This window comes from Papio anubis, chromosome 14, assembly GCF_008728515.1.
Source record: "Papio anubis isolate 15944 chromosome 14, Panubis1.0, whole genome shotgun sequence".
In the NCBI taxonomy this organism is placed as follows: domain Eukaryota; kingdom Metazoa; phylum Chordata; class Mammalia; order Primates; family Cercopithecidae; genus Papio; species Papio anubis.
Genome location: NC_044989.1, coordinates 24,451,714 through 24,475,408, shown reverse-complemented (window position 1 = coordinate 24,475,408; position 23,695 = coordinate 24,451,714). Strand labels below are relative to the sequence as shown.

The window sequence follows — 23,695 nt, the reverse complement described above, 5'->3', positions numbered from 1 at the left end:
GGCAGCCCAGACCTAGCATGCGGGAAACAAGAACTGCTGTGCAAAGGAGTCCCAGACACATACCACCAGCAGCATGTAAATATAAATAGTAGGGTTTATTGAGAAAGTGTGGCAAGCGGAGAAAGAGAACACACACACCACCCCCTGCTGTTCACAGCTCAGACCTAAGATGGTTGTGTTCTGTGGCCAGGCCCCCTAAGGCTCTGTGCTTTCATAGGAACTGGAGAGCAATTGTTAACAAGGGAAACTTAAAAAGTGTGGCCTTCAGAACTCTGGTCAATGGCAGCCTGTTCATTTGTTAAGCTAATTTAGACCTGTGTTCAGCTACCAGGAGAGAAAATGGGGTGTAGGAGCCCTGGTCCCAAGCTCTGGTCTTAAAACATCATCATCCTGTTTTACCTCTAAGACCATCCCATGGCCCTCTCTATTGTATGGATGAGGTTACAGAAACATGTCCAAGGCGGGTCACCCCCTCCAGTGCTTATCACCTAGTTGAGGGATCCAAACAAGGACAACTTGACAAAACCTAAGGACTCGGCCCAGCCAAGGTGAAGGAGCCCACCTCGCGGTCAGACTCACGGATCCGTCTCCTCTACCCCCATTGCCCAGACTTTGCCTAGACCTGCTACGTGAACTTTGTCACAGTGGCAAGTCGGAGCTAGCGCGGCTGCCAACTCCTTTGTGGGAGGAAGGGAAGTCAGGCCTTGAACATCTAGCTGTGGGGAATCCACCCCCAGAACACTGCCAGGGAAGACAGCAGAGCAGGCTGCTGCGGTGAGCGGCCCCTGACACTTTCTCCACGGTCCCCTGGCACAGGAGGACAAGTCTGAGAGAGAACGCTGGCAGCACCTGGCTGACCTGGCCGACTTTGCGCTGGCCATGAAGGATACGCTCACCAACATCAACAATCAGTCCTTCAATAACTTCATGCTGCGCATAGGTGAGCGCCCCCAGCCGGCCTGCCCTGTGGCAGGGGCTCGGCCCACCAGGAGAGACAGGAGGCTCAGGAGGACTGAGGCATTCGGGTGGGGAGGTTCACGCACTCACAGGGTGAGGGGACCTGAAAGACCTTTAGTCCAGACTCCTCTAGATGACTAAACCAAAACCCAGCTGATGTGATGGTCAGGCTATACTGTGCCTACTGTTTACAACAGAAGCCTGGCCTGCCTGGCCGAGAAGTGAATTTGTGATCCATTTTCAGAGGGGTTTCTGTGCCTGCTGAGGGCATGGCTTCCCAGACCAGCCTGCTCTTTGAAAGGAGTTAAGATCACCTGCTCTTCCACTGAGGGCGTCTCATTCTGGAGCGAGGTCACAGGAGACTTGAAATACCAGGTGTATTAGAACTGGTCACTACCATGCTGAGTAAATCTGCATATGGGGGGGTGGCAGCTGACACTGCCAAGCACACAGATAAACAGGAGACGTGACTGCCACCCTCCAGTAGCATACAGGCAAGTTGAACGAGGACAATGATGTGTTACATAATTAGGAGCTTTGTGGTACAGGTCTGGTGACAAATTCTATAAAAGAGGAGTTGGTTTCTGAGGCTCATGACAAGGTTTGGCCTGTGGCTGTGCTGAACGTTATGCCTCCACCCTAGGCATGAACAAAGGCGGGGTTCTGGCTGGGGTCATCGGAGCCCGGAAACCACACTACGACATCTGGGGCAATACGGTCAATGTAGCCAGCAGGATGGAGTCCACGGGGGTCATGGGCAACATCCAGGTATGTCCAGCAGCAGAGCCGGCGCGTGCTCAGACTCGGCATAGGAACAGAATCGGAACAGTGCTTTCCCATGTGCCCGCCTCCCACCCTGGCCCCAAACAGTTAAGTCCACAGGCAGAAGCATGGGGTGAGTGGAAAGGAGTCTCTGCAATAGCTAGCCTCAGCGCAGGAGGAAACGCTCCCACCCATCCACAAAATCTGGGCTGAAGTTCTGGGTGCGTATGGCCTGCCTCTGGGTATGAACCTTCCGATACCTTGTGATCTGTCTCAGTGGGGTCTGGCAAAAGAGCTCCACGAAAGGGGCAAAGGGATACAAGAGCAGGCAGTGGCAGTTTCCAGGCAACAGTGCTGCCACCCAGGTGACAATGGCTGTCCTAGCAGAGAAGTCTCTGGGCGAGAGGAGGCCCCCAGCCACTCACTCCAGGGCTCTCCTGCCCACCCGCTGCTCACCGGGGGTGGAAGGAAGGGCTTGGCCCTGGGAGGTTTGGGAAGGGTGCTGAGGGCCCTGTACTGCCTGGGACCCACGGATCAGTGCTCAGCTCCAACCACCCAAAGCCCCACCCGCCCTCAGTCTAGGCTCCCCCAGTAACGCCACATTCTTGCTCCCCATCCCTCTACAGGTGGTAGAAGAAACCCAAGTCATCCTCCGAGAGTACGGCTTCCGCTTTGTGAGGCGAGGCCCCATCTTTGTGAAGGGGAAGGGGGAGCTGCTGACCTTCTTCTTGAAGGGGCGGGACAAGCCAGCTGCCTTCCCCAACGGCCCCTCTGTCACACTGCCCCACCAGGTGGTAGACAACTCCTGAACAGCCTCGAGCCTGCAACAGTCCAAACCGGAAGGGAGAATTTATTTTTTGGAACTGAAGGAAGTCCTGGCCTTCCTGGATTGAAGTGCACACTCGCGGACTTTAGGTTTAGAAATCTCCTCAGCCTTCGTTTGTTCATGGATGTGTGAACTCTGAGGGTGGCCCTGCTATTCCTCCATGTGCCTGTAGTGTCCCCAGCGCAGGGGTCTTAGGCGTAGGGCTGAACAGTCCTTCCAGAGCCCTCGTTCCAATCCCTGCCATTCTTGCCCCTGAGGGGCCCTGGCCACTGTGAGCAGGAGGGTGGCAGAGCAGGGACGAAGTGGCCTTTGCCAGTGGGCTGACTGGGACTGTGGAGGGAACACAGGTGGGGAAGCTCTGCTTCAGACGGGGCTTGGTGGGGCGGGACATGGCTGGCAAACGTTTTGCTCCCATTCTGAAGGTAGGTCAAGCAGGATACCTGGTGGTCTCCATGTGGTCCAAGTGAGGTGAGATGGCCCTCGTCCTGGTGTTCCTCATCATCTTGAAAGGTTCTTCTGGAACCCCTGTCCCCTTAGTCATGAGAGCAGAAAGTGCAATATTTCCTTTCACCTGGCAGGGGAGGGGGGGGGTTTATTTCTGAAAGAAAAATATATAAACAGATCTTCTACATTTATATTTTTAATCTTCTGTTAAATACACTCCGACATTGCCTTGCCTTTTGAGCTCTTGCTACAGTCGCCTTTGCTACTGCTTTAAGAGAATTTACAGGTATTGATAAAGAACAAGACTGTTTTATTAAAAGCTTTATTCAACTTGAAAGTGATGGTGGAAACTGTGGTAATATCACTTATCTGAGGAGTGCTGTACTTTGCTGACTCCTGCCACTGGTCCCCACCATAGGCCTGGAAGGCAGGAGCTTGAAGGTCTTGTCATAGCTCACTGTACCCCGGAACTATTCTTCAACTGCTTTCTTCTAAAGCGTACTCCAAGCTGGCTTTAGTCCTCTGCACTGTTCCTGGAGCTCTCCCACATGGAGGTTACTTCATGACCGTGAGGTCTAGGAAGTGGCCATTGCAGGTTAAGTCTGAACGTGGCCTTGGGCCAGTCATGACTCCTGACTCCTATCTGTGCCTGGGCAAGGGAGAGCTAGGGATGAAAACGGGAGAACCTGGTCAGCCAGACACAGGTCTTCATATCTGACCCACACGCCAAGGAACCAGGGGTGCTAGCAAATCAGGACACTAACCTCAGAGCCTGCAGGAGAGGGAAGACCCAGGGGGCGCCTGAGTCCCCCTGAGTTTATGGGCAGATTTCTAACCGTGCTTTTTCAGCAGGGACTTCTTAGTACATTCAGAGCTCTACTAAACTGTTTTAGAAAACAAAATATGAGATAGATTGAACGCTGATTATTTTATCCTACTGCTTTCTCACACCATGTTTATAAAGCAGTGGCCTAGAATACACTGCACCTAACCAAACATCAAAGAACTTCCTTTTCAAAAGTTTCAAACAGGAAAATGAAGAAAAATTACTTAAAGCTTCCATAAAAGCTAGAAATACTTTCCTTTAAAAAAAAAATTGGGTCTTCTTTATTATCTTCATTAGTGAATGTGGGTTGTTTTTCCATTATTTATATCAGTGTTTCTCAACACAATCAAGCTACTGCAGTTTGAGTGGAGTGCTACATTTCTGTGAGAGCCCTTTGAAAATTTTAGGATTTTTGGCGTCTCTATTCCTGGCATTAAATTAGTAGCAGTTACTGTGACAACTTAATGCCCTCAATAATTTGATAGTTTTCCATATTTTTTTCATAAGTACTTCTTGAGTGATACACCTTTTTCAAAAAATGGCTTTTGGCCGGGTGTGGTGGCTCAAGCCTGTAATCCCAGCACTTTTGGAGGCTGAGACGGGTGGATCACGAGGTCAGGAGATCGAGACCATCCTGGCTAACATGGTGAAACCCCGTCTCTACTAAAAAAATACAAAAAACTAGCCGGGCGTGGTGGCGGGCGCCTGTAGTCCCAGCTACTCGGGAGGCTGAGGCAGGAGAATGGCGTAAACCTGGGAGGCGGAGCTTGTAGTGAGTTGAGATCCGGCCACTGCACTCCAGCCTGGGTGACAGAGCAAGACTCCGTCTCAAAAAAAAAAAAAAAAAAAAAAAAAGGCTTTTATTGCCCCACAAATGATTTTCAACTAAAATGTATGATCAATTAACACCTTTAAAAAACATGATCTTGAGCATTTTAAGAAGTGACCAGGAGATCATGGGAACTGTTCAAAAATGCCAGTGTCTACACTCAAACCTGCTCTTCTATTCAGATGAAAAAGTAGGTGTCTCTTTTCATCGGAAGGGTGGGCCCCACCTGCCTGGTACTGTCTTCAGTACTGGTTACTTACCTCTGAGGTGTTCCCAGTGCAGTGAAAACAATCTATTAGGAGACCAGACTCATATCCAACTTTTCTCTTCTTGCAAATGAGGCAAACACTTGATGCAGGGGCTTCGTACAGAACAGAGTTTCATGAGATGCTCGTTGCTCCTCCCATGAAGTGGATAATGCTTCCCCTCCTAAAAAGAAAGATTCCACCAATCTCATTCAGTGCAGCTGGGGGAATTGGAGCCTGGATCACTGATATTCTGAACCCACTGGACCCATACAGTTTTTTTTTTTTTGGGGGGGGTCCGTACTGAGAGAGGCTGCCCCTTATTGGACCGATGCAATCTAGAGACTGGGGACTTGAATCAGACTGCCCAGAGAAATCAAAGACCAATGGTGTGAAATCTGGGGCAGCTTCAAAATTTCTGCCTCCTAAAAACATTGTACCCAATTTTTCATTATTGCCCATGTCACATTTAACTGAAACAGGTTCACCAAAAAGTCTCTCAGCCAGTCTGGAAGAATTTCCATTTAAGAGACTGCTCCATAGGGAGGAGTAAGTGTGTGCTGACACGTCACGTCCATTTGTCTTCGTAGTGAAATGAGTCTTCTGGCTCCATTCACCATAACTGACCCATGACTCAGCCTTATCATTAGGTGTCTTTCCTGAAGCAGGGCCCCCAATGAAAACAATCATAGGCTGCAAGAACACTGGCAGAGGTGGGTGGGCAAAGGAGGAGGGAAAATGGGGACAATCATGTTTACTATTTACAAAGAGGAAGGAAAAGATTGGTAGAAACAAGAATGTTCTGGCCGGGTGCGGTGGCTCACGCCTGTAATCCCAGTACTCTGGGAGGCCAAGGCAGGCAGATCACGAGGTCAGAATATCAAGACCATCCTGGTTAACACGGTGAAAACCCGTCTCTACTAAAATATACAAAAAAATTAGCCAGGCGTGGTGGTGGGCGCCTGTAGTCCCAGCTACTCAGGAGGCTGAGGCAGGAGGCGGAGCTTGCAGTAAGCCAAGACTGCACCACTGCACTCCAGCCTGGGCAACAGAGCCAGACTCCATCTCAAAAAAAAAAAAAAAAAAAAAAGTTCTGTCTTAGCAGTCTGAATAACACATAGCTTATATATAAAAAGAGAAAGTGTCTCAAGAGGCCTACTTCATGGATTCTACCTGTTTTCCCTGCTTCACTCGAATAAACTGGGATATGAGAATTGCTGCACCAAGGCACCCTTCTTACCTTGACATGTCACGGTGACGTCAGTGGGAAGAGTTGCTGTGAGATCCTTATACAGCAATCTAGCACAGAACGGGAAGGACTGACCGCCTGGGTCCAGTTTGTAAGTAAATGACAGCAAGTTACACAGTGGGTTTCTCTGCAAGGGCCCAGTCAGGAGGGCTGCAAAGTCACTCTAAGAGGGGTGAGGAACAAAACGAAGTACAGGATGACTACAGTTCCAAAGGTGGTGTTTACTGACACTTCAATTATGTCAACCAAAAAGAGGCCCATCAATTACATTTCAGAGAAATAAATGAGGGACAGAAAAAGTTCTGAAAAAAGGACTAATGAAAAAGATGTGTAAGATAACTAAGAGTCAGTGGCAGCCCGCAAAGCCCTACAGGCCTAAATGGCCAGGGGTACAGCTCCACAAGAGACTGTTGCTGCAAAAACTTCACTGACGTTACATGGCTAAGATGCTTCAAGACTGCATCCACATTTCAATTTAAGTTAAACCTACAACTGAGAGCTGCAGGGTGATTCCAAATACATAGAGGGGGAAATGCTAAGCTCGTAGGAGTCACTTACAGCCATCTGCATTCATTTCCCAACTACTTTTTTCACCCAAACTTAGCTCCACTGCAACCCAAAAAGGTAGGCTAGAGTTTAGGGGAAGTTGGACAGCATTCTTCCATGGCACTGCAGAAATCCTTCTCTTTCTAATGAGATCTATACCCAAGGTTCAGCAAGGCACTTGGTACGGTACGTAGCAGGCACTCTATAAATCCTTGTTGAATCAAAAGTATAGCAACTGCACTCTGTACAATCTTATGATAAAAGCTTGAAGACCACCATTCAGGGGTGCATAATCCTTTAACCAGTACCCAAGCTTCAAAGCCATCCAGAGTTTCAAAAGAAAAGAGGGTGGGATAGTGCTTTTATATAAAGAAGCAGCATCGGAAAGGTAATGGTCAAACTGCTAACGCAGTTAGGAAACACTGAAAATACAAAAAACATCCCCCCTTTCCCCTTTTATCTTGGGCCCACAAATGAGGCATATAACATCCCAGAGAGATACCTGAAGCCGGTCTGCCTGGTACTTCCTCCCAGAGTAAGCATTCAGGTACTCGCAGAGACTGAACAGGAAGTGCTGGATGTTGGTCTGTAAGTATTTTGCAGCTATTTCTTCCAGAGGAATGAAGACTGGAACTGAATGGTGATGTATCCGGAGTGGTTTCTGTATGACAAGGTCCACAAAATAGGAATCCAATAGGTTCCCCTCAAAAGCAGTATTGATGCAGACACAAACTCCTCGGCTGGTCAGCTTACCACTGAGGCCTGAGGCAAACGAGAAGACACCTCAACAGACAGCAGGCCAAGGTGACAACTTACTCATCTGTGCCTCCAGTAGCTTCCACAGTGCCCAGAATATGTATACTTTGTAAACAAATGTTTGCTGAATGAGTATCATAGGCTCATTCTTCCCCTTGACTCTGGCTCACTTTGAGACTGAGTTGTTCAAACCATGGAAGAATGGTAAAAATGAAAAAACATCCTAAATGTCAAATTATTGAGAAATTTTTCTGGTTTTTTTTTTTTTAGGCCGGAGAGCAGTGGCACAATCTCAGCTCACTGCAATCTCAACTTCCTGGGCTTAAGCAATCCTCCCATCTCGGCCTCCCGAATAGCTGGGACCACAAGCGCGTGCTACCTCACCTGGCTCATTTTTTAATTTTTAGTAGAAATGAGATCTTGCTATGTTGCCCAGGCTGGTCTCGAACTCCTGGACTTAAGTAATCCTGCCTCAGCCTCCCAAAGTGATGGGATTACAGGCATGAGCCACTGTGCAAGGCCAAAAATTTAATTTATAGCTATTCTTTTTTTCTGAGTGTGAAATAATTTGTCATAGTCCCCAGTTCTTCCCACAATTATCTTGTGGCATAGACGGGAGAATAAATCCCTACTTATGGTGAAACAGAGACTTGAGAAGTTCAAACTATTTCACTAGCAGCATAAAACAAGCCAGCAGTAAAGGCAGTTATAGTACAGGGTCTGGCACATGACAAACTGTTAAAATGAATGGAATAAGCCAGCCACCAACTCAGCTGCTGTACAAAGAAGCCAATCTTGTAGGTGAAGATAGGCCTACAAATAGCATGTCAGCTGTGTCTGTGTGTCTGTGTGTGTGTGTGTGTGTGTGTGTGTGTGTGAGACAGAGAGAGAGATGAGGGCAGAGGGTGTAAAATACTATAAATTATGAAATAAGTCCAGGACTGATAACACATCAGCAAACTCACTAGAGACAGACCCAGACTAAATTAGGTTAAAAAAACAAACGAAACCTGTAAAATGATACGCCTGCAGAACGGCTTTCACGTTTTCCAGTTTCTCTTCCAATGCTTCTTGCTCATTGACCTCCACTGTTCGGTTGGGTTCTACATTGGCAATACATGCTTTCACCTGCAAGATATGCAGCAAATCAATCTAGGTACAAAGGTGTGCACCACAACGTCCCCACCCTCACCCAACTGGATAAAAGCTAAATGCAGGGCACATGATATGATACATCAATGCTACAGTGGCCGGCCAGTTATTGCTATGAGTTTACAGCAGAGGAAGAATCTCATGGGTCACAATGCCAGGAATCAGAAGTGGAGACTGTATGGGTCTGAAGAACAATTCGAATTTTGATGGGTGGGGAGAACTGAGAGAGTAGCAAGAAAAGGTTGTGTGGAAAGTCTAGGCTAAGCACAGGGTGGACAAAACAGGTGGCTGTGAAGAGGCAAGGCTGGGTAAGTTGGGCTTGGACAGTGTGGGGTTTCAAATGCCAGGGCTCCAAGGCTTACGCTGCTAGTTATAGCCCAGCAGAAGGTACCAGGCCAACCCACCCTCTGAGAACAACTACGCAAGGTGGATAAAATACCAAAAAGAAATAGGCAAGCAAAGAGAGCAAATGGTTTGAAGGCATTCCACAAGGATCCAAATAGCCAGGATTGGAGAAGAGTGACAAATGCTCTGAAGTCAGCTGGCTTCCCTGCAGCCTCTGGCCTCAGAGCATTTCCTTATTCACAGGCAAGGCACACTGGGCCACATAGAAAGGTGTAAGCTAGACTCCGCAGCAGTCCCATACGGAATAAACCCCGGACATTAATGGTATCAAAGCCGACTTTCTATGGGCCAAGATCCCATAGAAAAGGGAACTCAACATTCTGCTTGCAATCTGCCCTCCCGGCATTTGCTAATTCCTAAACTGCACAGGTGTGACTGGGGACTGAGAAACCACATGGAAAGAAGCTGCTCGGCCCGGCACAGTGGCTCCCACCTGTAATCCCAGCACTTTGGGAGGCTGAGGTGGGTGGATCACGAGGTTAGGAGTTTGAGACCAGCCTGACCAACATGGTGAAACCCTGTTTCTGCTAAAAATACAAAAATTAGCCGGGTGTGGTGGCGTGCACCTGTGACCCCAGCTACTCAGGAGGCTGAGGCAGGAAGGAGAATTGCTTGAATCCGGGAGGTGGAGGTTTCAGTGAGCCGAGATCGTGCCACTGCACTCTAGCCTGGGCGACAGAGCGAGACTCTGTCTCAAAAAAAAATAAGCTGCTAAAGGGGAAAAAAGCCAAGCAGAGATTTTGCTAGAACAAAATGTGGATTTTAGGGCCTGCCAGGGAAGAGGAGCCTTAATAGACCTGTCTCCAACACACTCCCAAACCTTCAGTTGAAGGTCCTAAAAAAAGCTATGCCCTAGGAGCAACGGAAACCGGAAACAGACCACTTCAACTGAATAAAGGTGATGTGCCCATATGCTATCTACTTGCCAGAAAAACTAAAATTTCCTCTGGAGGAAGATAACATACTCAGAACCCATATCGCCTCCCCTCACCTCCCGTTCCCTTCCTTTATTTTTTCCAGACCGAGTTTTGCTCTTGTTACCCAGGCTGGAGTGCAATGGCTCGATCTTGGCTCACTGCAACTTCTGCCTCCCGGGTTCAAGTGATTCTCCTGCCTCAGCCTCTGGAGTAGCTGGGATTATGGACACCCACCACCACACCTGGCTAATTTTTGTATTTTTAGTAGAGATGGGGTTTCACCATGTTGGCCAGGCTGGTCTCGAACTCCTGACCTCAGGTGATCCACCCACCTTGGCCTCCCAAAGTGCTGAGATTACAGGTGTGAGCCACTGCACCTGACCTCCATATATTTTTTCATATACAATACTCATCACTGAATTTAAAAAAAACAACAACAAACAAACGAACAAAAAAACCCCACTGCACTCCAGCCTGGGCGACATAGCGAGACTCCGTCTCAAAAAAAAAAAAAGGCCGGGCGCGGTGGCTCACGCCTGTAATCCCAGCACTTTGGGAGGCCGAGGCGGGCGGATCACAAGGTCAGGAGATCGAGACCACAGTGAAACCCCGTCTCTACTAAAAATACAAAAAATTAGCCGGGCGCGGTGGTGGGCGCCTGTAGTCCCAGCTACTCAGGAGGCTGAGGCAGGAGAATGGCGTGAACCCGGGAGGTGGAGCTTGCAGTGAGCCGAGATCGCGCCACTGCACTCCAGCCTGGGCGACATAGCGAGACTCCGTCTCAAAAAAAAAAAAAAAAAAAAAAAAAATTTCAAACTTTAAATGCGAGTTTACATAAAATGAACAAACTGCAAAATGCAACATACCAAAAGTGACCCAAGAAGAAACAGGAAATCTGAACAGCTTATGCTCATCAAAGAAATCGGATCAGAAATTAAAAGGCCCAAAGAGCTTCACCGGGGAATTCCTTAACAAAATGTAAGAAAAAATAACACCAATAGTATATAAAGTCTTTCAAAGAATAGAAAAAAAAAAAAAAGGAAAATGTCTCTAAGAGCAACATAAAACTTGATGCCAAAACCTGAGAAAGTTATTACAAAAAAATCATAGGGCAATCTCTCTCATGAATTTAGATGCAAAAGTTCTAATAACTAATATCAGCAAGTCAGATTTAGAATTATATTAAAAAGATAATACATCAAACCAAATTAGGTTTACTATGAGAATGTGAGGGCAATTTATCATTTAAATAGCAACCAATATATAACAAATTAATAAGGGAGAAAACATGATTCCCTTAATATATGCAGTAAAAATATCTGATAAAATTTAATAGCATAATATCATGATTAAAACTCTTAGCAAACTAGAAATAAAAAAGCGGGGTGCGGTGGCTCACGCCTGTAATCCCAGCACTTTGGGAGGCTGAGGTGGGTGGATCACCTGAGGTCAGGAGTTTGAGATCAGCCTGGCCAACATAGTGAAACCCCATCTCTACTAAAAATACAAAAATTAACCAGGCACATGCCCATAATCCCACCTACCCGGGAGGCTGGGGCAGAAGAATCGTCTGAACCCAGGAGGCGGAGGGTGCCGGATCGTGCCACTTACACTCCAGCCTGGGCAACAAAGTGAGACTCTGTCTCAAAAACCAAAAAAAAAATAAAATAGAAAATACCAGGAAAAGATCAGCATGATCTTAAGTTAGACAAAGATTTATTAAACAAGAAACAAGGGCACTAAGAATAAAGTTTAATTCCTAAATCAAACTTCATTAAAACAAAGATTTTCATCGCAAGACACCATTAGAGAATGAAGACAAGCCACAGTCTAAGGAAGACGCTAATACAGATACCCAACAAAGAACTCATTCAAAATATGTAAAGATTTCTACAATTTAATAGATGGACAACCTAATAAAAAGTTCACAAAAGCCTTGAAAAAAGCACACTTCGCAACAGAAGATTTTCAAATGTTCAATACAGGGATTCCCCATCACTGGTTGTGAAGCAAATGCAAATTCAGTCCAAAATGAGATATTATTACACTCCCACCAGAATGGCAAATTTTAAAAACTGACAATAGCAAGTATTGGTAAAAATGCAAAACAATGGAAATCTTGAACACTATTGCTGGGAATGTAAAAGTGATACACTCACTTTCAAAAACTGCCAGAATTTTCTAAACCTAATATGCATATCCTACTAACCAACAATTCTACTAGGCATACACCCAATATATAAGTGTATATTTTTATACCAAAGGACAGAAACACACAAAATGTTAATAGTGACAACATTCATAATGATCCCAAAGTGAAATAACCCCAATAACCCAAATGTCATCACAGTAGAATGGGTAAACAAGTTGTAGTATACTCATAAAATAGAGTTGCTATATAGCAATAAAAAAAATGACCACTATAAGCAAAGTGTAGGTGAATCTCAGTCATAACATTCAGCAAAAGAAGCCAGACGTAAGAGTTAGTGCTTTTTAACATTTATATAAAGTTCAAAATCAGGTAAAACCTATGTATGGTGACAGAAATCAGAATAGTGGGTACCTTAAGAGATATGACTAGAAGAGGCAAACTGGAGGCTTCTGGGGTACTGGTAATGCTCTATACTTGAATCACTGTTGTAGTTACCTGGTTGTGCTAACTTTGTAACAAAGTCCATCAGATTTGTGTACTTTATATATATTACAATTTTAAAAAAAAAGAAAGGAAGAAGGGAGGAAGGAAGAGAGATATAGGTGGAAAAGGAAGACGGGGAGGAAGGCTGATATCCCATGGGCAATTAAGGGTTGTTGATGGCTTTTGAGCAGAGCAATGGTGCGGTGTTTCATGAAGCATTTTCTTGGCTGTGCAGGATTTATTGGAAAAGCAGAAATACGAGAAGATGCACCAACTGGCAGACTACTGTCATAATCCTGGTATCCAAATCACCTGATATTTACTCCATATATGGCTAATATTTGAGCTGTGGCAATGGAGGAAGGACAAAGACTATATAAAAGAAAAATCTGATAGGTCTTGCTGACTGAACCTAGGCTAGAGAGAAAACTGAAAAAAGGGAAGGGTCAAGCTCCCTAGGAGGTTGAGTCTGGGTGACAGATGTCACTAATGACTAAAGTATCAACAACTCAAGGCAAGCCACTACAAGTACTGGTAAAAATGCAAAACAATGGAAAACTTATACAACTATTGCTGGGAATGTAAAACTAGTACAATCACTTTCAAAAACTGGCAGTATTTACTAAACCTAATATGCATATCGTATGACCCAGTAATTCTACTAGGTATATACCTAATATGTTTATGATTGAGGTAACAAACTTAGGTGTTTATTAGGGCAGGTTAAGAACCTGGCAGGAAGAACTTGCCTGGCTTACCAGTAGTGCCTGGCCAATGTTAGGTGATATTCACTGTAACTCTACAGGATTTTTTTTTTTTTTTTTTTTTTTTTTTTGAGACGGAGTCTCGCTCTGTTTCCCAGGCTGGAGTGCAGTGGCTCGATCTCAGCTCACTGGAACCTCCGCCTCCCAGGTGCAATGCTCGTGCCTCAGTCTCCTGAGTAGCTGGGATTACGGGCACGTGCCACCACGCCCGGCTAATTTTTGTATTTCTAGTAGAGACAGGTTTTCGCCATGTTGGCCAGGCTGGTCTCAAAACGCCTGACCACAGGTGATAGGCCTGCCTCGGCCTTTCAAAGTGTGGGATTACAGGCATGAGCCACCGCGCCTGGCCAAACTCCACAAGTTTGATCATTTGAGGGATCAAGGACTACAATCAATCCAGTAAGATCACAAGTAAAACACATTATTAAAAATTGCCAATTCACCAATTCCCAAATCACATTTGCTCATTATACTCTAAAGGAACTGCTGACACCACCCTTCTACTCACGCTGCCTCGCCGGTGCCGCACCGCAGCCTTCAGATCATCTCGCAGATGCCTTAGTTTCTGAATCTTGGTTCCAAGAACACGTTCCTGGGCCTGCACGCTCTGCGGCTCTTCAGACTGTTTACGGGATCTGCTCATTTGGTTCTCTAGCCTTTCCAAGTGAGCTAAAACACCTAAGGAGAGTAAAAGGAGAATTTTACAAGCCGAGGATTTCTCACTGTGGCAACAGGAAGTATCTCAGAAAGAACAGGTGACTTTTTCACCAGAACTTTATGGCCAGCTGAATTGTTAGATATCTGTCAATTTATAAAAGCAGGGGAGCTAACAATTGAAATCGAAGATCATCAACCTCCTAGGTTGAAGAGTGATGTAAAACAGGATCCTCTTCAAAGAGAGCCCGAGAAAGGATATGAACCATCACACGCTGATTAGGCAGCAGTGTCTTATCTAGGTCTGCAGTTTACCACAGATCCACATCTCTAGTGTGTAAAGGATGATTCTCTAGCTTTACCACCGGCTGGAGAGAAGCCCTCTCACAGTTGAGGGCGGTGGCTCACACTTGTAATCTCAGCACTCTTGGGGGCCAAGGCAGTTGGATCACCTGAGGTCAGGAGTTCAAGACCAGCCTGGCCAACATGGCGAAACCCTATCTCTATTAAAATTACAAAAAATTAGCTGGGCGTGGTGGCGCATGCCTGTAATCCCAGCTACTAGGGAGGCTAAGGCAGGAGAATTGTTTGAATCTGGGAGGCAGAGGTTGCAGTGAGCTGAGATCACGCCAATGCACTCCAGCCTGGGGGACAGAGATAGACTCTGTCTCAAAAAAACAAACAAACAAAAAAGAAAGTCCCAGACTTTATTTAATCGAGCTTCTTAAGTATACCCAGCATCTGTTTTGTAGGGTTCATATGCATAAACATATATGAAAATCTTAATCTTCTTTCCTTGCCTTGGAATGGAATCCAAAAACTTATTCACCTATTGAATTAAGACTAGAAACCTCTTAAGAGTGTTTACCGCTAATAAAAACATTTAAAAAATTATGTGAGATCGGGCCGGGTGTAGTGGCTCACGCCTGTAATCCCAGCACTTTGGGAGGCCGAGGCTGGTGAATCACGAGGTCAGGACATCAAGACCACCCTGGCTAACATGGTGAAACCCTGTCTCTACTAAAAACACAAAAAATTAGCTGGGCATGGTGGCGGGCACCTGTAGTCTCAGCTACTCGGGAGGCTGAGGCAGGAGAATGGCATGAACCCAGGAGGCGGAGCTTGCAGTGAGCCGAGATCCGGCCACTGCACTCCAGCCTGGGTGACAGACTCCATCTCAAAAAAAAAAAAAAAAAAAAAAAATTGGGTGAGATCAAATAGAAACAGACACACACTATATGCAAAATTATCCTATTTTACTCATTGAGGCCTATCCCCTCTTGCTTTCTCAGAAACTCTAGATGATCGGTTACCCTTTTCTCTGCTGTGTTCATTTCCCTTCCACACACACTCAAGTCTCAACTGTCTTCAAACATACACACACTCATACACATTTCATATACTCATACACACCCATACACTCACACACACACTCACACACACACATTTCATACACTCACACACACACATACACACACACACACTCATACACACACATTTCATATACTCATACACACTCATACACTCACACACACACTCATACACACACATTTCATACAATCACACACATACACTCACACACACACATTTCATACACTCACAGGCCTGTTCTTGCCCACAAATCCCCTTCAGCTACCATCTCCCTTTTCTCCCCTTTCCTTGCCAGGAAAACTACTTAAGAGAGTTGTCCATGCAAGTTGAGTATCATTTATCCAAAAGTTTTGGGACTAGAGGTGTTTCAGATTTCGGAATTGGGAATATTTGCATTATACTTACTGGCTGAACATCCCATATCTGAAAATAAGCATTTCCTTTGAGCATCATGTCAGTACTCAAAAAGCTTCAGATTTTGGAGTATTTCAGATTTTGGATTTTCAGTGCTCAACCTGTACTCACTTTCTCCATTTCCTTGCCTGTGACTCATATCTCAATCCACTTGAAACTCACTTCTGTTCCCATTATTTTACAAAACTACTCCAAGATCAACAGTGATGTCAATGTTGCTGAACCCAAAGCACATTTTTCAAGCTCCCTTATCTCACCTCCCAGCCCTATATGCTTCTGCTGATCACCACCTTCGTGAAACCCTCTTTTCCTTTGAATCTTAGCATACCAGCCTCTTGGTTTGCCTTGTTCAACAGATGTTTATTAAGCATCTATTTTGTGCCAAGCACTATTTCAGGCACTGAATGTAGTGATGAACAAGAGACAAACTACTTGTTTTTGTGACACTTATATTTTACCTGTCTGACCCCTCTTTCTGCTTTGCAGGCTCCTACTCTCCTCCTTGATCATTAAATGCTGACATTTTCTGGAGCTCAGTCCTAAGACCTCTTCTCTCCAGAAGAAATCTCATCACTACCCACAGCCTTAATGGCCATACATGTCGATGCCTCGCCAATATGTATCTCTAGCTTATACCTCTCTCCTGCTTCTTGAGAAAGCAGAATACCCACCTGCCTTCTCAGTGTATCTACTTGGAAGACTCACAGGAACCTGACAATCAACATGTCCAAGACTGAATTCACCATCTCCCCTTCCAAACCCCTCAGTGACTAGAACCATTTACAGCTGTGTAAACCAGGTACTTGCTTCCTTACACCTTCTTCCTGCCCCAGTCCCAATCCATTACCAAATCCTATTGAATATACATTCCTAGTATCTCTAAAATATTTCCATTTTCCCCATCTGCAATGCCACCATTGTAGTTCAAGCTACCACCATTTCTGGACTATTACAAGTTTCCTAGGTGGCCCATACACTGAAAGCATATTTCAAAATCTAAACTGGATCATGTCATCCAGCTGGCTAAAGCCTTTCGATGACTTCACACTGCCTACAAGGCCTACTGGCCTCTGGATCTTTCCTACCCTCACCAGTATCATGCTGCTCCTTCTCTAGGCACTTCTACACAGGCCTTCTCTCAGGCTCTCAAACCTGCCCAGCTTCTTTACTGACCTGATCCCCGCCCTGCAACAGGCACACCAAAGGCTCTTCCACAGCTGCCCCTTACCCACCTTCACCTGTACTACTGTAGCTTGTTAGCACTCAGTGCAAACAGCATTTCCTCAGGGAAACCTTTGCAACACCTTCAGAACAAGGCCAGGTGCCAGCTCATAAGCTCTCAAAGATCCTTCTGAGACAATACTATAGTTTTTTTGTTTTTGTTTTTTAAATAAAAGAGATGGGGTCTCACTATGTTTCCCAGGCTGGTCTCAAACTCCTGAGCTCAAGCGATCCTCCCACTTCGGCTTCCCAAAGTGCTAGGATTACAGGTGTGAGCCACCGCACCCGGCCACTATACTTTTAATTATATATTCATTAGTGAGATTATTTGATTTGCTTATCTTTCCCGCTGAACCTTAAAGCTCCAAAATCAGGGGCCGTGTGCATTTGTGTTCACCCATGGATCCTTTAACCCTAGCACAATGTCTGACACACAGTAAACACTCCGGAAATGTTTGTTTGTTTGAGACGAAGTCTTACTCTGTTGCCCAAGCTGGAGTGCAGTGGTGCGATCTCAGCTCACTGCAACCTCCACCTCCCAGGTTCAAGCAGTTCTCCTGCTTCAGCCTCCCGATTAGCTGTGACTACAGGCACGTGCCACCATGCCCGGCTAATTTTTATATTTAGTAGAGATGGGGTTTCACTATGTTGGCCAGGCTGGTCTTGAACGCCTGACCTTGTGATCCGCCCGCTTTGGCCTCCCAAAGTGCTGGGATTACAGGTGTGAGCCACCACGCCTGGCCAACACCCCAGAAATATTTACTGAAACACAGACAACCAAGCATGACACTCTTGGAGATTACATTCACTTGGCTCATGTCCACAGAAAAATCCACAATACTACAATAATAATCGTGAAAAACCAAAATTCAAATTAAATAAATTAGTCCTAACAATTAGCATGTGATTAACTGCTTTATTCACAAGTCTCTATTTATCCAACAACTATGTATTGAGAATCTACTATGGACCAAGGACCGTGCCGGAAGTTATTCATACTACAGTGGCAAAATGATGTCCCTGTCTTCATGGAGCTTACAAAAATTATTTACTGTCCAACCAGGAGGTGATCTGAAAAGCACACACACATAGATTAATTTAGGGTGGTACAGGAGATGCCTGACCAAATTCTCCTTTATGGAAATTCTACATTACTAAAACAGGAGATATCAATGTTCCCAAAGTTTCTGAGATAAGTAGGTGTTCAAAACAGTATCATGCTGCTGCTTCTCTAGGCATTTCCACACAGCTCTCCTCTCAGGCTTTCAAACCTGCCCAGCTTCTTTACCAACCTGATCCCCTCTACACCAAGGGGGCAGCGTTGTTGTTTAGCATTGCTACTAGAGAAAAGAGGGAGTGTATCTGCTGGGCCTGCTTTACCTTGGAAGTTATGACATCTCACCCTAGCCAGTCAGCTTTGTCCCAAAAAAGGTTACAAAAAAGGTCAAAATCCCTGCCTATTTGAATAAACTGGTTGCAACTAAAATTCCATGTCCTTCCTTCCGAAATGAGTGGGGACAATTCAAATAATAAACCAAAAGCTGAAATCACCCAAGCAGAGGGAGAAAACCAGTATGGGTAACAGCTAAATGTTTAAAACTGTTTTCGGTAGAGAATAAGGAGACGGGTCTAAGTCTCTTGATAATCCAAAACTTCCACCTCATCGCTTATTTTAATAGAAACAAAATTAGGCCTGGACTAGAGAACAGGTTACTCCTGAGTGTAGCATGTTTCCACTACACAAAGTCACCAAACTTATTTTTAGTCTTAAAGTAACAGTAAATCTTACCCCATATACTTTTATTATCTACAGTCTCAGCTTAAGTCATCTTAAGCTGAATATAGCTACTTCATAGTTATCAATGATAATGATGGCCCAGAGAAAAACAGGATCACCAAATTCACTGATAAACTCAGAATTCTTTTTAAAATTATAGAGTTATTTTTAAAATTGGGTTTTATGGCAAGCTTTCCCAAAGTACTAATGTAGAACCCTCTGGATTTAGGCATCAGGCTTAAGTATGCCAAAGTTCTAAAAAGTATTAATAGCACAGGACATAAAGCAACACAAAACCAGAACTGTCCACAAATATTACCGGGCACTAAAGAAGAAAGCAACTTCCTTCTGGACAGAAATTCAGATGCAAATCTCAGTTTCCAAAGGATTGACTAAGGACTAAGTAGTAGTTTCATAATTCTAAGCAACTCTAACAATAAATTCTTTAAACACTTTCTACTTTTTAAGACACTTACAAAGCCTTTCATTGAGTATTTCCTATATATTAGACATGTGCTAAATGCTTCACTTGAAACGTTTGAATTAAATACTATTCCACCACAAAAGAAATACTTTTTCCACAACTACAACTACCGTGCCATTTTCACCTCCATTTTCTAGATGAAGAAACAGAGGCAGAGAATAAAGTGACTTGCCTAAGGGCCCTTTATTTATCATGGCAGAGCCAAGACTCAAACCCAGTTCTAACCGACACTACAGTCACTGCCCTGCACTGGCCCTCCCTCAGGAGTAACGCGTAAATGGCCCAAAAAACCCGGGGAGAGGAAAGAAACCTCCCCGGCTAGAACTGCAGTTCAGAATAGAAACACTGAGCACATGATGGATGCAACTTAATCCGTTTCAAAAGAGGTGGGAGCCTAGAAACGAAGCCATTTTTCCTCCTCGAATAATCCTGGCTGCCTGTCCCTTTGTCTTCAATGTTAGTTCCTTTCACCATTCTGCTCCCAAACAGGTCAGGTCCCACGTCAGTTCCAGGAGGAAAGGGCTCTCTCAGCCTGCGGATCATCTTTGGGCAGCAGCAGGAAGGGGAAGGCGGCGGCCCTCTCAATACCTCCTTTAGACTCGCCATCTGGACGTAACGGGTTGGCCTGCTCCATCTCAGATTGCCAAGGGCCTTCCCATGAAGTTGTCTAGGCAAGCGGTGATAGGGACCTCAATGTCCTTGCTGATAAAAGAAAAATGGCAACAGAGTCATATCGCATCTAGTCCCATTCAAACCCAGACGGCAGGGCACACACCACTCAGGCACAACCCCTGGGCCGCGGATGACACAAACGTCACGGCCAGGATCCCCTTTCCTGAGCCGCCAGCCCTCTCCCAGCGCCCGAGCCAGCAGAGTCCACGCCCACCCCCGCGCCCACTCCGCGGCCCGGCGCGCTCCCGAGGCCACGGCTACTCTGGTCCAGCAGGCTTCACAGCTACGGAAGGAGTTTTAAGAAGGCCGTTCAGCCCGCCACCCTGGCCACAGTCCCGTCAGACACTGGGTCTTTCCCCTGCCTTCTCCCTTCTAGCTCACCCAGGCCAGGGGCGAGAATTCCCGCCATCCACGTCTTCAAAACCAAGCCAACCGGTCCCGGCGTGCTTTGCGATCCTGCCGTACAAAAACATGGCGGCGCTCAGGGCCCCGCCCTGATCCCAGGATGCACCGGGGAGTAGGTCCGGCCTTTCGGGTGGTGAGGAAGATGGCGGCCTCTGGGGCGGAGCCGCAGGTCCTGGTACAATACTTGGTGTTACGAAAGGATCTATCACAAGCTCCGTTCTCCTGGCCGGCGGGCGCACTGGTGGCGCAGGCTTGTCACGCGGCCACCGCGGCCTTGCACACTCACCGCGACCACCCGCACACCGCCGCTTACCTCCAAGAGCTGGGGCGCATGCGCAAAGTGGTCCTTGAGGTGAGGCACTCGGGCGGAGGGGGAGGTGCTGAGACGTCGAGGGCGGAAGTGGGTGTGATCTTCGGTCCGAAGGCCTAGCTGCGGGGAGTGGGTGCGGCGGGGGTTGGGGTGATCGTTAACATTTAGACTGGAGCTGTTTCCCTGGAGGTGCGTCCTTGGGGAGGGCCTGACTGTGTGAAGAGTGGAGAGCAGTCGTCCGCCCCCTTCTGGGCTCGCGGTGAAGTGGTGCCGCCTATGTCCCCGCCGTTCCGCCTGTGCACTGGCCGACCTTTTAAAGCCATGCCCCAAAGTGCTGTCCTCCAGCAAAACCGAGCCCGAGGGGACAGAGCGAGCTCCTTCTCGCCGTGGGGACAGTGCAAAGTGAAGTCAAACTGAGTATTTACCTGGGTAGGACGCCAAAGTATTTGAAAATAAACACTAAAAGCCTTATTTGAACCTAGCTTCAGATAGACCAGTCACCAGGGGTGTAAATCGGTGCACCTTTTAAAATAGCAGTCAAGTTCTGTTTGCAGATAACCAAACAAATCTCACCCTTACCCTTTGACTCTGTCTCTCCTGCTGCTAGAGATGTAGCCTAAGAAAATAATCAGATGGACCCAAAGAGCTTTGCACAAGGATATTCATGGGAGCCCTTACGTTTTTGAAGCATATTTAGTGGTCTGGAAGAGTGCTCATGATGCGAAGCGAACTGAACTGTATGTACAGAATGATCCAGACTTTGAAAGGAAAAACTAAGGAAAGATATCTAAATATTAAGTAGTGCATGGTGAGATTTTGTTTATTTCCTAATGCTTATCTGTATTTTTGAAATTTTCTACCTTAAGCACATATTTTATAATAAGGCAAAACGGCTTTAAAGTAATGAAGCCAGAACTCAGGTGGAGGGGTGGAGTAATACCTTCATGGCAGACTGGCAAAGACAGGTTATCTTTCAAGAGAAACATTACTGCTGGATAGTGAAACATCAGGCGGTAACCTGTAGGAAAAATGCCTTGAGAATCTGAGTAGGCAGAACAGAAGCCGCTGACTTTTCACTTAGATTTTCTTCCTATTAAGAGGTCTTAAGAAATCAGGTTCAGACTCCTCTTGTCTCGGGTGAAACTCTCTGAAGCCTACAGGGATTAAGTGACTCCCCTGAGTTTAAAAGAGGGTCTCATGATTCTTAGTTGTTAATCATGACTCAAGAAGGGAACTTAGGAGTCGCTACTGATTACATTGAGGTGCTGCTGTAATCAGAAGGGCCAATAAAATATAAGACAATACCAGGATTAACTACATTTATTGAGTGCTTAGTATGTGCCAGGCACAGGTCTGAGCCTAATTTCATTGATCCCCACTAGGAAGCATTATTCCTATTTTATAAAGGGACGAAGAGGCCAGCGAAGTCGCCTAACTTGTCCACGATCACGCAGTCAGCAAGAGTTTGGAGTCCGGTAGTCTGATTCCAGAGACTCACTGTATCTCACTGTACTATGCCTCTGCCCGAGGCTGAAGAAGCTGATGAGTCCTCCAGCAGAGCTCTGCCGGAAGGACTTAGCAGGTTAAAAGTAGCAATACTAGCATTCTCTAATTTGTTAAAACCAGCCTCTGATTATCTTAGTGGCTTCTGCCTTCATAGGTAAAAGATAAACTTTATGCAAAATAACATGAAAATAATAATTTTCTGAGTGATAGTTTTAATACTTCCTGGAATGGGATTCATCATGGGTGAATTGGCAGTAAGGATGACCCAGAAACGATTTCAGAAGGATGTTAGAGAATATTGTACTCTCCGTTTAATAAACAAGTGGGAGCTATCCCAGCAGAAGGAAAACCCCTTTAGGTTTCAGTGAGGTAGAGTGGGAGGGATGGAGGGAAGTGGAAGTGGATGTGCTTTTAGAAATCCTTCCACTAGGGGCTGGGCGCGGTGGCTCACGCCTGTGATCCCAGCACTTTGGGAGGCCTAGGCGGGTGGATCACTTGAGGTCAGGAGTTCCAGACCAGCCCGGGCAACACGGTGAAACCGCATCTCTACTAAAAATACAAAAATTAGCCAGGTGTGGTGGTGTACGCCTGTAATCCCAGCTACTCGGGAGGCTGAGGCAGGAGAATCACTTGAACTTGGGAGGCAGAGGCTGCAGTGAGCCGAGATCGTGCCACTACACTCTGGCCTGGGTGACAGAGCAAGACTCTGTTTCAAAAGAAAAAAAAAAACTTCCACTAGGCAGTGGTTAAAGTCAGAGGCATTTAAAATTATGGGCACCAGCCATAGGAGAGCTGGAAAACGTGTAGAGCAGAATTACACATTACACATGTGGATGTTGGGCACACGACATCTCACGAGGGAAGATACAAATCTCCATTGTCTAAACAGGAATAGGAGGCCTCTCTCCCCTCCTCAGTGCACCAAGGAATGACATCGTTGCTCTGCAGCTCCCTCCTTGGTAAAGCTGTTACTCCACTTTCAGTGAAGAGGACTCCCGAAACCCTTTTTGGCCTTTTGACACTTCCTAAGTGGGCTATTCAGTTTGTGTTCTATGTTCTTCTCCTTTAGGCCCCAGATGAGACCACCCTAAAGGAGCTGGCCGAGACCCTGCAACAGAAGAACATTGACCACATGCTGTGGCTTGAGCAACCAGAGAATATCGCCACTTGCATTGCTCTCCGGCCCTACCCCAAGGAAGAAGTGGGCCAGTATTTGAAGAAGTTCCGATTGTTCAAATGACTGCTGCTTTGATGTGTTTGAATACCAGCTGGATCCAGAATCAGCAGGCCACCCATTCCAGAGCATCATGTGCTTGCAGTGTCAGCTTGCTCCCGTCTTTCAGTTGTGACAGTTTCTTGAGGGTTCAGCGCATGTTCCTATTAAAGTTGTCATTAATAACTACTTCCTCTTATTAATAAGTGCAACTGTGGAAGGTGCGCGGGCAGTGTTGTCTGGCGATCATTGCTCAAATAGAAGATTGGGTTAGACTCTCCTATGGGGGTCAAGGAAACTCCCTTCCAGTCACCCAGGTTTGAAACTTTGCTTTTGAATTCCTTCTTATTCACAC

The 23,695-nt window shown here is 46.0% G+C and overlaps 3 protein-coding genes across 14 annotated transcripts in view; 2 read left to right on the top strand and 1 right to left on the bottom strand.

Moving 5' to 3' along the window:
* Positions 1-3,326, top strand: part of ADCY3 (adenylate cyclase 3) — a 106,191-nt gene extending 102,865 nt beyond the window's left edge. For 4 of the 6 annotated variants that reach the window (XM_009183794.4, XM_009183791.4, XM_009183795.4 and 1 more), the window contains 2 exons: positions 817-940; positions 1,601-2,006. In XM_009183794.4, the coding sequence (XP_009182058.1) occupies positions 817-940; positions 1,601-1,932 (456 nt within the window). In that variant the 3' untranslated portion in view covers positions 1,933-2,006. Of the gene's footprint in view, positions 1-816; positions 941-1,600; positions 2,007-2,345 lie in introns of those variants that run through there. The other 2 variants (XM_009183793.3, XM_009183792.4) reach the window with 1 other exon arrangement.
* Positions 77-20,422, bottom strand: CENPO (centromere protein O). 7 transcript variants are annotated; one of them, XR_004178207.1, is made up of 9 exons: positions 20,288-20,422; positions 19,823-19,936; positions 13,822-13,991; positions 8,451-8,568; positions 7,187-7,446; positions 6,130-6,301; positions 4,905-5,073; positions 3,754-3,873; positions 2,554-3,675 (listed from the first exon to the last, which is right to left on the bottom strand). XR_004178207.1 is itself a non-coding variant. In XM_031654992.1 (8 exons), the coding sequence occupies exons 2-7, from the start codon at positions 19,866-19,868 to the stop codon at positions 4,940-4,942; spliced, it is 900 nt and encodes a 299-aa protein (XP_031510852.1). In that variant the 5' UTR covers positions 19,869-19,936; positions 20,288-20,422; the 3' UTR covers positions 77-3,143; positions 4,905-4,939. The 7 variants fall into 7 exon arrangements, 5 of the variants coding, with proteins under 5 accessions (XP_031510852.1, XP_031510855.1, XP_031510856.1 ...); XR_004178206.1 differs by having other exon boundaries at positions 2,554-3,653; XM_031654992.1 differs by lacking the exon at positions 3,754-3,873 and having other exon boundaries at positions 77-3,143.
* PTRHD1 (peptidyl-tRNA hydrolase domain containing 1) lies at positions 20,407-23,529 on the top strand. Its single transcript, XM_003908347.5, has 2 exons — positions 20,407-20,663; positions 23,197-23,529. Exons 1-2 carry the CDS (start codon positions 20,412-20,414, stop codon positions 23,365-23,367), a joined length of 423 nt encoding a protein of 140 aa, XP_003908396.2. The 5' UTR covers positions 20,407-20,411; the 3' UTR covers positions 23,368-23,529.
* The last annotated feature ends 166 nt before the right edge of the window (positions 23,530-23,695 follow it).

Coding starts and splice junctions, on each gene's coding strand:
- CENPO (XM_031654992.1), bottom strand. CDS start 19,868: ATGGAGCAGGCCAACCCGTTACGTCCAGATGGCGAGTCTAAAGGAG. Junction 13,992..19,822: donor AGATGGCGAGTCTAAAGGAG/GTATTGAGAGGG, acceptor TACTCTCCTTAG/GTGTTTTAGCTCACTTGGAA. Junction 7,447..8,450: donor GCAGGCGTATCATTTTACAG/GTTTCGTTTGTT, acceptor CGTTTGCCTCAG/GCCTCAGTGGTAAGCTGACC.
- PTRHD1 (XM_003908347.5), top strand. CDS start 20,412: ATGCACCGGGGAGTAGGTCCGGCCTTTCGGGTGGTGAGGAAGATGGCG. Junction 20,664..23,196: donor TGCGCAAAGTGGTCCTTGAG/GTGAGGCACTCG, acceptor CTTCTCCTTTAG/GCCCCAGATGAGACCACCCT.